Source organism: Symphalangus syndactylus, chromosome 5 (assembly GCF_028878055.3).
Source record: "Symphalangus syndactylus isolate Jambi chromosome 5, NHGRI_mSymSyn1-v2.1_pri, whole genome shotgun sequence".
Taxonomy (NCBI): Eukaryota; Metazoa; Chordata; class Mammalia; order Primates; family Hylobatidae; genus Symphalangus; species Symphalangus syndactylus.
Window position 1 is genome coordinate 33221988 of NC_072427.2, and position 13909 is coordinate 33235896.

A 13909-nucleotide genomic window follows, 5' to 3' on the forward strand; every position below is an offset into this window, starting at 1 on the left:
CTTGATCGGTTACTGGAAGAACGTTCCCCTTGGGATTTATGTATGCTATTCTCAAAGAGCTAACCTCTAGAAGGCAGGGGTCAGGGATCAGGGCTACTACCTAGCACCACAGAGGCACTTAACATGTGACATGGCTCCTTACTACTTGCCCATATATACAGCCTCTTGATGACAAACGTCTCTTCTGTAGCTTAACAAACCAAGTGATTTTTCTGTTTTAGACACAAAATATGGTCGAAGAAAATTCAGAAAGCAGTGCTGTGACTGACATAACCAGAAAATGTACTACCATGGTAGAAGACAAAGATGATTAACAAATTAATAGAAATCTAAGTTTAGTTCAGAATCTAATTATTAGGAATAATAAGCCTTGAACCACAGACCAGACATTCTATTAAGTGACCAAACAAATGAGACAAAGCATTTTGCTACAGCTATCCCATTTAAAAGAAACAACACAAGGCCGGGCACAGTGGTTCGTGCCTGTAATCCCAGCACTATGGGAGAACAAGGCAGGCAGATCATTTGAGGCCAGGAGTTCGAGACCAGCCTGACCAACATGGTGAAACCCTGTCTCTGCTAAAAAATACAAAAATTAGCCAGGCGTGGTGGCGTGCTCGTGCAGTCCCTGCTACTCAGGAGGCTGAGGCATGAGAATCTCTTAAACCCAGGAGGCAGAGGTTGCAGTGAGCCGAGATTGCGCCATTGCATTCAAGCCTGGATGACAGAGTGAGACTGTTGAAATAAATGAAAAAAAGGAAAGAAAGAAAAGAAAGAAAGAGAGAGGAATGGGAGGGAGGGAAAGGAAGGAAAGAAAAGAAAGAGAAAAAGGAAGGGAGGAAAGGAGGGAGGGAGGGGAAGGGGGATGGGGAAAGGGGGAAGGGAAAAGGGAAAAGGGGGAAGGGGAAGGGAAAAGGGAAGGGGGAAGGGGAAGGGAAAAGGAAAGGGGGAGGGGGAAGGGAAGGGGGAAGGGAAAAGGGGAAGGGGGAAGGGGGAAGGGGAAGGGAAAAGGGAGAAGGGGAAGGGAAAAGGGGAAGGGGGAAGGGGAAGGGAAAAGGGAGAAGGGGAAGGGAAAAGGGAGAAGGGGAAGGGAAAAGGGGAAGGGAAAAGGGGGAAGGGAGAAGGGGAAGGGAAAAGGGGAAGGGAAAAGGAAAAGGGGAAGGGAAAAGGGGGAAGGGGAAGGGAAAAGGCGGAAGGGGAAAAAAAGATACTGGTCTCATGCTAATAAGGCCAAATGTTTTTTTTTTTAACTGAATCAGGAGATTTCTGTCCCTAATATCTCTGAAAACAGAAGATCTGTTATTAACATATGATACCAAAATGGCAGACTGTCAGCCAACTTTTAAATCTGTTATTTCCTTCTTCTTGAGTGCATGTCTGCCCACTTCCCTTGTAACTATCATGTAGTTTTGAACCATGGAATGTAAACAGGAACGATGTGTGCAATTTCTAGGTCATTTAAAACTTATTACCAAGGCCACACGCAGTGGCTCACACCTGTAATCCCAGCACTTTGGAAGGCTGAGGCAGGCGGATCGCTTGAGCCCAGAAGTTTAAGACCAGCCTGGGCAACATAGCAAGACCCTGTCAACACAAAAACAGTGTTTTTAAAATTAGCTGGGCATGGTGGCACATGCCTGTAGTCCCAACTACTTGGGAGGCTGAGGTAGGAAGATCGCTTGAGCCCAAGAGGTTGAGGCTGCAGTGAGCTGTGTTCTCCACTGCACTCCAGCCTGAGTGATGGAGTAAGATCATGTCTCTCTCTCTCTCTCTCTCTCTCTCTCTATATATATATATATATATATATATATTGCCAGATGCTTATTCCATGCTTAGCTTCCCAAACCATCTCCTTCCACCACAGCCTGGATGTGGATGTTACATTCAGCATCAACCATGCAGGTAAAGACAACAACCTAAGGAATGGTGAGTTAATAAGGAAGAAACCTGGATCCCTGACTGACCTTGTAGAATAGAGCTGCCCAGCTAACCTAAAGCAGCAGCCATCCTTATAGGTAAGAAAGAAACACAGTCTACCTTATTGAAGCCATTGGGAGCTCTTAAAACTTCAGCTTAACCTTTAACTCATACAGTAAGTAATTAATCAAACATATTCACTCTTTTAGGCTTGGGAGTTCACATATCCACTCAATTTTTTTTTTAGTTTCTCATTGTTTTAAAGGAAACAGATACACTTACTCCACTGCTTTCTTGTAGATTTCAATGGCCTTGTCCAAGTCTCCCTCCAGCAAGTGGATCTTCCCCAGCATTATGTAAGTCAGATCGTGCCTATTAAGATTCAGGGCATTGTGCAACTGGTCTTGTGCCTGACAAGTTTGACAAAGTAAAGAAAACCAAATCACTACCACTGAACGAACTATACCTTTATATGGCTAATGTAAAGACACTTTCTGCTGTATTGACATAGGAACATCACATTTCAGCAAACAGCCCCCAAAACCCAAAGACCAAAACATACCAAAACTGTCCTTGTTGAAAACAGATCTAACCTGGAGTCATACTCTAATTTTTTCTATTTTCCTCCCTTTCTGATCCTTTATCCCACTTTCTTTTTCTTCCTCTTCCTTCTCCTTCTTCTTCTTTGTCAAATAGAGGATTGAGTTATTATCATTGATCCATACAAAGTCCCTCTCTCATTTATTTTCTTTAATTCCCACCCCCTATTTCTATTCCCCGTCTTCCCATGTGCAACCTTCCTAATATGTTTGATATACATCTTTTTGTTTGTACTTTAAAAAAAAATAAAAAATAAAAATAAATAAATAAATAAATAAATAAACAAAACTGTCCTTGTTGAAAAGACAGCTGTCAACATGGGATATCTGCTTCTGGAGCCACTTGGAAGAATTTATACAAGACGATTTATCTTTCTGAATGTTTTCTGCCTGATATTCACACCAATGACTCATACTTCATAAGTCAAAAGGGCCATCATAGTACAGTGTAGAATACTAAACTAAACTAAATCCCAGCTGTAACACTGACCAAGTGCACAACCTTCCCTATGGTGGGCCCAGATTTCCCCACCAATGTGATGATAAATGAATAAATAGATTGTTCTCATTTATTCACTCAACTGCTTGCTGTTCTAGATGCTAAATATATTTGAGTTAATAAAACCAACTCCTTGCTCTGGAGGAGCTTACCTTCTCCTAGTAAACAAAAGGGCTTTGTTTAGTCATTCACTGATCCAACAAGTATTTATATAAATGCCAGGTATTGTATTTGCCTAGCCTTTTAGCTGTACAGTAAAATCTAAATATATTTCTTCTCAGCACAGATCCAACCAAAGACTAATCCTTCTTCTCCCCTGACTCAGGATAATCCTGTGAATAGAAATGTGCCTGTTTGAAATTGTCTCTGAAGAGAAAAATCTCCTAACCAAGTATAAAACTATACATCCATCTACAAAACCTAAGGAGCCCACTAAATGTATTTTATGTACATATATTATCTCAGGAGAAAAGTTACTTTTACACCCCAACTGCTAATGTGCATATTTTTTTTCACACCAGTGTGGGATACTAGTTACACCAGTCTGCAAATTGACACAAACTAAACATTGTCAAATGGGTACTAACCAATTCAGATTCTCAGTCCTGGTGGCACTGGAGAAAGGAGAATAAAACTTTACAATCACTAACTGTGAGCTCTATGAAGGAAACTACCCAATGCTCTCATCACTAAGTTTTAGAGCTCTCAGTAATTTTGTCTACTCTTCAATTATGATATATACTTTTTCTTACCTGAGTATCAAATTTGAGGTAAGCTCAACTTGTCTTCTCTGATATAGGAGCCTATAGCTTAATCACAGTGAAATATAAATTCTCATCATGGAAAATAACTACAAAATTAAAACTGAAAACTCAAATCAGATCCACTTAAAATTTAAAATTTATTTTCAACGACCCTAAAAACTAAGTTGCTGTCAGGGCATGGAGATAGCTCACATGGTCATGATTACACCTTTAAGACTTAAGGGTCCACTTTTTGATATTTATGTTTTATTAAGCATCTGTTTCTGAACTGGGAAATTTAACTGGAGGTAGAGAAAAAGAAGAAAGGAGAAAAACTGCCATTCCCTCATATTTCTAGAACTTTCCATGTTCTTATTAAAAGCAGAAAACAACAGATGAATAATGACAAGTGAGAATTAAAACAGAAAAAAATGTATAAAGGTACTTTCAATTTTCAGTTCCAAAAGCCTCTGCAAGCACTAGGGATAATACAAAATGAGCAATGTTAACAACTTCTGCAACAAGTGCACCCTCAGTGAAATCTATTACCACTTCTAGAAATTACCTTGTTGAACTGCTTCAGGTATATGTAGCAAACTCCTAGGTTATGGCTGATCTCCTAGGCTCATAAAAAAAAAGGAAAACAACTCAGGTGTAATTCCACAGTAAGTATTAGAGTGAAACAACAGACATCTGGAGATTGTTATTGCTCGGCAAAGTTTAAACTTTAAACCATGCATTAGTCAGCTTTTTATTGGAGTTCATACTCAAGTATATTTAATTGTTAAAAATAAGTTCCTCAATATAAAAAAATACAGATTATAAGAAATAAAAGCGGAATAAACAGGTGATCTTCCTGGATCTATGGGGAACCCTGGGGCACATACCCAGCCCATCCCTCTTTTCTCTAAGAGTTGCCCATCACCCATACCCTTTGCTCCTTCTTCTCAGGAGAGACTACCCACAGCCCCTGCTGAGAGGGCTGCTAGCCACACATTTCCGCCCTTAAGGCAACACAGTTGGATAGTGACACCTGACTCAGTTGAAGTCCTTTCCCTAGGAATCTGGAATTGGAAGAGAGCTAGTTAGTTACAAGTACTAAATGTACTAGGTGATGTGGACTTGAGGACTGACAGCGCCACCTGGAGTCTGCTATGATGGAATACATGTAATTGGAGCCATCTGCAGAAGTCTAGAGCTGACATGGGGAAACTATGGTCCACGGGCCAAATCCATTCCCTGCCCTTTTTTATAAGTACAGATTCATTGGAACACAGACACAACGATTGTTTTTGTATGGCTCTTTTGCATTAGAACTGCAGAGTTAAGTCGTTGCAACAGAGTCTGTATGAAGCTACACAAATTAAAATATTTATTAACTGGCCCTTTACAAAAAGTTTGCCAACCTCTGATCTATAGAAAGAAAAGATGAAGCAGAAAAGGCAGAGTAGCTACCTTGGATGCTGAAGCGTTCCAGTTCTGCTTCACTAAAAGACCAACCTGCATCTCTTGATACTGTTTAATGGACTCTCAAATTCCTTTATAATAAACCTCCCTTTATTTAAGGTAGCTTTGGAGAAGGAGAAAGCAAGGGTAAGGAAAATGCTCTTGGGAAACATAGTAAGAACTACCCTATTAGTAGTGGAGATGTGTCCCTGTCTGAGGAAACATGGACCCCCAGGCTCAGAGATAACAACTGATTTAATGTTTTCCAAGTCTCCTAAAATAGTAAAAACAACAAAACAGCAACCATTGGTTGAGCACCTAACATCAGGCTTTATGCCAGATGTTTTCATAGATGTTACTTTAATTTTCAGCAAACCTGCAACATAGTTATAATCTTTCCAAATTTACAGATAAGGAAATTGAAGCTCAGAGAGGTTGAGTAGATAACCTAACTTAAGACAGAGAGTACTGGGATTTTTTTTTTCTTTTTTTGTTCTATATCCTATGGAGAATTTCAATCATACGTAAGTGCAGACAGCTATTCATCATCCTGTCCCAACAACCATCCAATCCACACCTCATCTACTCCCACAACTTTTGTAAGCAAATAACAGCCCAACGTTTTATCCACAAATGTTTCCGTATGTATTTCTAAAAGATAAGGCCTTTTTTAAAACCTACCCACATCACCATACTTGAAAAAAAGTAGTGACTGCTTGATATTAGATATTCAATTACGTTAAAATTTCCAATTATCTCACAAATGCCTCACATTTAAAATTTTTTTTTATTCAACCACAAATCATGTCCATATTACAGAACATTGGGATTTGAATTCAGGCCTGCTTCCAAAACTTGTATACTTCCAACTTTGTCATGCTATAAGAATGCATGCATGGAGAGAGACAAGGCAGAAATAAAGCCTTTCTTGTCCTTTAAATGTCCTGCTCTGCAGTAGGAATTGTCAAGGTAAGTAAATAGATGTCCTGAAGGCTAACCTCTGACCTTTTAAAATCTTTGACATAGGCCGGGCGCGGTGGCTCAAGCCTGTAATCCCAGCACTTTGGGAGGCCGAGGCGGGCGGATCACGAGGTCAGGAGATCGAGACCATCCTGGCTAACACGGTGAAACCCCGTCTCTACTAAAAATACAAAAAATTAGCTGGGCGTGGTGGCGGGCGCCTGTAATCCCAGCTACTCAGGAGGCTGAGGCAGGAGAATGGCGTGAACCCGAGAGGTGGAGCTTGCAGTGAGCCGAGATCGTGCCAGTGCACTCCAGCCTGGGGGACAGAGAAAGACTCCGTCTCAAAAAAAAAAAAAAAAAAAAAAAAAAAATCTTTGACATAGATAGTTGAGAAGACAGCAATATACCTTTAACAAACTAACTGCAAAAGAAATCTGGAAAGGGCAACAGAACAAATCAGACTTAAATCCTATATTTCAGGAGGTAAGGGAATCCAGCAGACATCCTGCAAAGGCAGTTGGTACAGTGGAAAAGATCACAGTCTTAAGATGAGGAATCTTAGATCATCTTAGATCACAGGTCTGAATTCCAGTTCTGGCTCAGCAACTACCTCACTGTAGCAACTTCCTACCCTTCAGCAAGATATTCCATCTTCCAAAGCCTTAGCTTCCTCACTTGTCAATGAGGGAAATTCTCCCTACTTAACAGAGCTGTTCCAAAAGTCAAATAAGATAATGGCAGGAGGAATTACCATTCCCCTGTTGCAGCAAGACTGTGGAATACCCTGATGAGTCCAAGAAAGTAGGGCTACAAGGTTTTTTGTTTTGTTTTGTTTTGAGACAGGGTCTTGCTCTGCTTTCCATGCTGAAGTGCAGTGACACAATCACAGTTCACTGCATCACTGCAGCCTCAACCTCCCGGGCTAACGTGATCCTCCTACCTCAGCCTCTAGAATAGCTAGGACTACAGGTGCACACGACTACTAATTTTAATTTTTTTTATTATTATTATTTTTTCTAGAGACTGGGTCTCTATATTGCCCAGGCTGGTCTCAGACTCCTGGGCTCAAGTGATCCTCCCCCCTCAGCATCCTAAAGTGCTGGTATTACAGGTATGAGCCACCATGCTCCAGCTACTATAAGGTTTTCTACAGGTACTTATGAAATATGTAGGGTAGAGAAGGGCTGTTAATAAAAGTAAAATTAAAAATCATTAAAATATTCTAAAAAGAAAATAAAAATGCCATGAAGGGGAAAATTTTAAGGAAAAATTTAAGAGTTAAAATAAAAAGCGGTGGTGGCTCATACCTGTAATCTCAGCACTTTGGGAGGCCAAGGTGGGCGGATAACAACATCAGAAGTTCAAGACCAGCCTGACCAACATGGTGAAACCCCATCTCTACCAAAAATACAAAAATTAGGTGGGCATGGTGGCAGGTGCCTGTAAATCCCAGCTACTCAGAAGGCTGAGGGAGGAGAATAGCTTGAACCCGGGAGGCAGAGGTTGCAATGAGCCAAGATTGAGCCACTGTACTCTAGCCTAGGTGACAGAATGAGACTCTGTCTCAAAAAAAAAAAAAAAAAAAAGAATAGTTGTTTTGTGAATTACCATATCTACTAGTAACAATGGGATGGTTATCCCAAGTGAGTCAGTAATACCAAATGAGCTCTTTCAACCAACTGGATAGATTAAGAAATACATTCCATTCCCCCTGTGACCCTGAGCTCTCCTGTTAATACCTCTTCCCTATCTCCCTCTATGGGTTCTCTTCTTCTGCTCAGTCCTTCAAAATTGCTTTTTGCTGGCTCACACCTGTAATCCCAGCACTCTGGGAAGCTAAAGCAGGAGGATCACTTGAGGACAGGAACTTGAGGACAGGAGCTTGAGACCAGCCTGGGCAACATAATGAGACCTCATTTCCACAAAATAAATTTAGCCAGGCATGGTGGCACGTACCTGTAGCCCCAGCTACTCAAGAGGCAGAGGCAGGAGGATCACCTGAGCCCAGGAGTTGGAGGTTACAGTAAGCTATGATCACCCCACTGTACTCCAGCCTAGGCAACCTTGTCTCTTAAAAAAAAAAAAGTTTAGAAAGTAAAAAACTGCTAGCATCCAGGGATGTTCCAGGGATTCCTGGCGGGCCCTGGCTCCTCCCTGGCCTGTATGGTGACCATTTGTGGTGCTGGCCACCCCCATGGTCCTGGCCCCCATACAGAGTGCAGGGCTTCCTCCCTGCATTAAAGCAGTAACTTTTCCTGTGCTGTCTCAAACAAAAAAAAAGTAAAAAACTCTTTTTTTCCAGGGTTCCATCCTCAGCTCACTGCAGGGTAACGTCAACCAATCTAATGGTTTCAATTACCACCTTTATGTTGTTGACTCCAGAATGTACATCTCTACTCCAAAACACTTGAGTTTCAGATTTCTATATCCAACCATACTGGACACATCTCAATTTAGATATCCCCTCAGAACCTAAAACTTATTATATCCAAAATCCTCTGAAAGACAGGATTTAACCCTGATTTCTTACCATCACCCTCTTCCCAAACTGGCTCCTCTTCATTCATTTCCTATTCTAGTTGAGTATCTTATAATCTAACAGTCCATCTTTGCATCTCCAAGGCATAGACCAGTGCTTGGCATATAGCAGACATACTCATTTTTTGAAAAACCAACTGAATGAAAAGTACATGAATTTTTCTTCATCTGTAGCTTCACTCTGGCTGTTAGCTATAACATACTCCATGGCATAAAGACTCAACTCAAATCTTCCGACATACAGAAGAAAAGCGACTGACAAATTGAACACACTTCAAAAATAATAGTGCCCCATAAGAACTGCAAAGGAAATCCAAGCTAATTCTCTGTACTAATAAATCTAGTCCTTCACTCACAGATATCAATGTCTCTCCAAGAATCATCAAATACTTGAAAAATACCAACAGCATAAAATAGAAGAACCAAAATGCAGAGAGGAAGAAAAAGAAAATTCTGAGAAGCAGAAAAGAACTTCAAGAATCAGAGACATTGAAGAAAAGACAAGATTTCTGGAAATTAAAAATACAATAAAAGGAAATGAAATAAAAAATATTGGATGGATAGGGTATATAACAGAATACAAACAGCTAAAAACAAAAATGATGATATGGAAGATAAGACTGAATACATGTCCTGAACATATAATAAAAGGACAAGAAGGGTCAGGCGTGGTGGCTCACACCTATAATCCCAGCACTTTGGGAGGCCTAGATGGGTGAATCACCTGAGGTCAGGAGTTGGAGATTAGCCTAGCCAACATGGTGAAACCCTGTCTCTACCAAAAATACAAAAATTAGCCAGGCACCTGTAATCCCAGCTACTCGGGAGGCTGAGGCAGGAGAATCACTTGAACCTGGGAGAAAGAGGTTGCAGTGAGCCAAGATCACGCCACTGCACTCCAGCCTGGGTGACAGAGTAAGCCTCTGTCCCCGCCCCCCGAAAAAAGGACATGGAGGTAGAAAATGAGAGGCAAGTTAAGAGTATAGTTAGAGAACATGTCTCATAGAGAATGGAAAACAGTGTGGCAGATGCTGCTAGTTACCTGCTTGCCTACCTGCTACCTACTCTTCTGTTTTTCCTTACTAAAAGAACCCTAATTTTGTTTAGAGTGGCAATGTGACCAGATTAAAAACTACATTTAACCAGCCTTCCTTATAGAAGGGGAGCTGATATGACGTAAGTGGAAGTCTGTGGGGGACTTCTGGGAAAGTTGTGCTTTCCCAATATAGTCTCTGTCCTTTTCTCCTTGTTGTTTCTTCCTCCCTCTCTAGAATGCAGATGTGATGTTAGATGCAGCAGTCTTCTTGTCACCATGAGGAAAAACTCTCAGCCTTGACATCCTAGGACCGCCAAATCAATGCCAGCAACTACTTACCTGGACATCTTGTTTCACGAGAATTAAAAAAAAAACAAAACCCTAATTTGTAAAGCCAATGTTTAGTCAAAATTTCTGTTGCGTTTACACACAATCCTCAATTGATACAAAGAAAAGGGGAGGGGAAAAATAAAGAACTACTCAAAGGCCCTGACCCAGAGAAAGGCAAGGGTCTTCAGAATGAAAGAGTCAACTGAATGTCACACAGATGGGGATGGGAAAAAGATATGAAACATAACTAGATGCCTATTGCTGATATTGTGGAATTCCAATGATGAAAAAAATACCCACAGCTTCTAGGGGTCATCAACAAGAATCAGACTGGTAAGAGACTGCTCGTCAGCAAACTGCTAGAAAATCATGCAGCAATGCCTGCAAAGTTATGAGGAAACATGGTTTTTGATTCTATACTTAGACAAATCATGAATTAAGTATGATGATAAAATCAAGACATTTTTGGAATGCAAGAATTCAGAAATAAGACAGCCATATGATAAATGGAACCATTAGCATGTTTACTAATAAGAAAGAACTGAAAGTTCTCTACTTACCCAATCTTTCTGGTTGAGTTTAGCTGCTTCATTATATACTTCAATGGCAGCTTTATGTTTTCCCAAAAGAAATCTGTAAAAGATATATTTTCCATAATTATTACCTCAAAATTCTTAGAAGACTAACCCTACTAGTCCCACATTTTACTCATATTTCATCCAGCAGAGAATTCTAGAAGCCTTTTCTCCATGAGCTGGTTGTGCTGGTTTGGTCAGTGAAGCTGCTATACACCAACAGCGGAAGCTCTCTTAGTAGGGATTGCACTGGCAGCTGTTCCAAGGCCTTGGTCTCATTCTATACCAATTTTAGTGAGAGTCTTGTGGAATTTTCCTTCTACAATGTACTATAAATGCAGACCAAAAAAAGAAATAAGCCTAATGATATACCATGTTAAGCAGTAACTATCATCATTTATCAACACCCATTAGGGACATGTCCTTTCCTTCCAAGACTAAGTCTCTTTCCATGATACTGGATCCTGAGTTTAGAGAGAAACAGGGAAAACCAAGCTCTATGCAAAAACAACACAGGTATGAATGGCAATGTGACTAAGAAAGGGGAGATAGGAACTCCATGGAACAAAGGACTGAAAAGGGAGTACCTAGTAGTTTATAAAGACTTGAGATTCTTTCCATCTAGGAACCTTTAGGACATTCACTCAACAAATAGAGATGCTCCTCAACTTATGATGGGGTTACATCCCAGTAAACCCATTGTAAATTGAAAATACTGTAATTCAAAAATGCAAGTAATACATCTACTCTACCAGACATCATAGATAGCCTAGCCTATCTTAAGCATGCTCAGAACACCTACTCTGTTCCATGGAGTTCCTATCTCCACTTTCTTAAATACATTTGCTGACAGTTGGGCAAAATCATCTAACATAATGCCAATTTTATAATAAAATACTGAATATCTCACGTAATTTACTGAATACTATGAAAATGAAAAACAGAATGGCTGTATAGATACTTGAAGTACAGTTTCTACTGAATACAAAACAATTTTACATCATTGTAAAGTTGACAAATTATGTAAGTTGAGCCATCAGAAGTCAGGAACTCTCTGTCCTTACTAAAAACTTACTGTGTGACAAATATTAAGTGTTAGAAGAGAAGATGAGAAAAATTCCAAGGACTGCCAATAAGTTTAGAAGACTTAGGGTACAAGGTGTCTCTATTTACATGATAAACAATATCGGTCCCCCATCAAACTAGAATGCACAGTGTTTAAAAGGCTTAGTTCCTTAACACTAGTTATCTCAAATTTCAAACTTAATCCATGCTCTTCAGAGTGAATCCCATTATACCTATTAAACCATTCCCCACTTGTGTATCAGGCTGATGCGGCTGCCAGCAGCAGGCTGTACCTAAGAATGCATTTTACAATGTTCTCTGTGAGTGCCCTAGGGCCTCCAGGTTGCCAATACTCACAAAGATCTGGCCACCTGCTTGAGGTTATCTGCACTCTGAGGGCTAAGAACTGCACATGTCTGGAAGAGTTCTAGGGATTCTTGGATATTTCCTTCCAGGCGAGATATCAATGCTGCCAAGAAACAGAAAATACAAAAAAAAGTAAAACCATGTTCTGGGAAGAATGGAGCCTGGGGTCAGAAAAATTGGAGAAGAGAAAACTGGGAAACCACATCAAGTAAATCCTTTGGACAACTGTATCCTTAATACAATCAGATATGACTTTGGACAGGCTGAAACAACAACCAAAACTGCTGACAAGCTCAACTCTCTTTTAGTAAGGTAGCTCAAACCTACCTACTTCTCTCTCTACTCCCAGGATCCATCACATAGATAATCAGTTCCTTTGCAAATTATCACACAAACTCTTCACATTAAGAACATTTTGGGGCTTCCCCATCAGATGCTTCATTTATCATAATTGACTTCTAACTGATAGTTTTCAGAGCAAACCCCCAAATGGGGCAAATGGAATCAATACCTCAAATTCAACACGGAGATTTTGGCAAAGAATACAATGACATTTAAGACTTCGGTTGTCAGTATGACAACCAATTAGAACCAGAGGTTTTTCCTAGGCCTATGTTTTCAGAAGAATTTATCAGGCACTGAAAGTCTGATACTTGTGACGCTGGGAATAAGAGCATTTTTTGCCATGATGTCCTAAATTTGTCAATATCTTAACAACAATGTCAGAAAATTATATGTTAGTCTGAAGACTACAAATGCAATGAATGGTAAACAAAACCATTCATTTACACCCAGGAGTCAAAAAGAAAGTTCCTGGAAAAACTAAAGAGGAAAATTGCCACTAAAGAGGAAATTTTAAAAAAACTAAAAGGAAATTTTTAAAAAACTAAAGAGGAAAATATGCCACTAAAGAGGAAAATTTAAGTCAGTGGGCCAGGTACAGTGGTTCATGCCTGTAATCCCAGTACTTTGGTTGGCCGAGGCAGGTGGATCACCTGAGGTCAGGAAATCAAGACCAGCCTGGCCAACATAGCGAAACCTCGTCTCTACTAAAAATACAAAAACTAGCCGGACGTGGTGGCATGTGCCTGTAATCCCAGCTACTCGGGAGGCTGAGGCAGGAGGATTGCTTGAACCTGGGAGGCGGAGGTTGCAGTGAGCTGAGATCGTGCCACTGCACTCCAGCTGGGCAACAGAGCAAGACTCTGTCTAAAAAAAAAAAAAAAAAAGTGAGTGGTCCTTATCTTTGGTTTCTAATGAGCTGAATTTATGCTCTGCTTTATCTTGTTTATTTCTAGGCTTCTTCCCCCATCCTGATTCACCTTACAGAAATCCTCAAGCTCTTCTTCATCTCTTTTAGCTTGATTACAAGGAATCCTTCCAAAAGCATCTTCTGGCCCTGAAATCACTGTATTAGGCAGGAATCCTAAGCATCCATTCCAAAAAAAACTAGCCAGAAACTAAAAAATGGGTAATCATAGCAATTTTTTAACATTACTAGTCATTTCTGAAGTCAAATCCAACACAGTAATTATATTCAGATTCCATAAAAAGATTAATACTGAATAAAACCTTTCTAGAACATTTACACTCATGCACCTGTAATGACATTTTGGTCGACAGATGTATAAATGACGATGATCCCTTAAGATTATAATGAAGAGGAAAAATTCCTATTGCCCAGTGACGTCATAGCAATCAAAACAGTGCAATGCATTACTCACCTATCTGTAGTGATGCTGGTATAAACAAACCTACTGTGCTGCCAGTCACATAAAAGTACAGCATATACAATTACGTATAAATAGAACTTAATACTTGATAATGATAAT

General features: G+C 40.1%; 1 protein-coding gene across 8 annotated transcripts in view; it reads right to left on the bottom strand.

Moving 5' to 3' along the window:
* BBS4 (Bardet-Biedl syndrome 4) overlaps nt 1-13909 on the bottom strand; it is a 52734-nt gene that overhangs the window by 11249 nt on the left and 27576 nt on the right. For 4 of the 8 annotated variants that reach the window (XM_055277879.2, XM_055277877.2, XM_063638799.1 and 1 more), the window contains 4 exons: nt 12069-12180; nt 10632-10704; nt 4324-4377; nt 2200-2327 (listed from right to left, as the gene is read on the bottom strand). In XM_055277879.2, coding sequence (XP_055133854.1) covers nt 2200-2327; nt 4324-4377; nt 10632-10704; nt 12069-12180 — 367 coding nt within the window. Of the gene's footprint in view, nt 1-2199; nt 2328-3167; nt 3341-4323; nt 4378-10631; nt 10705-10779; nt 12181-13909 lie in introns of those variants that run through there. The other 4 variants (XM_063638797.1, XM_063638801.1, XM_063638798.1 and 1 more) reach the window with 3 other exon arrangements.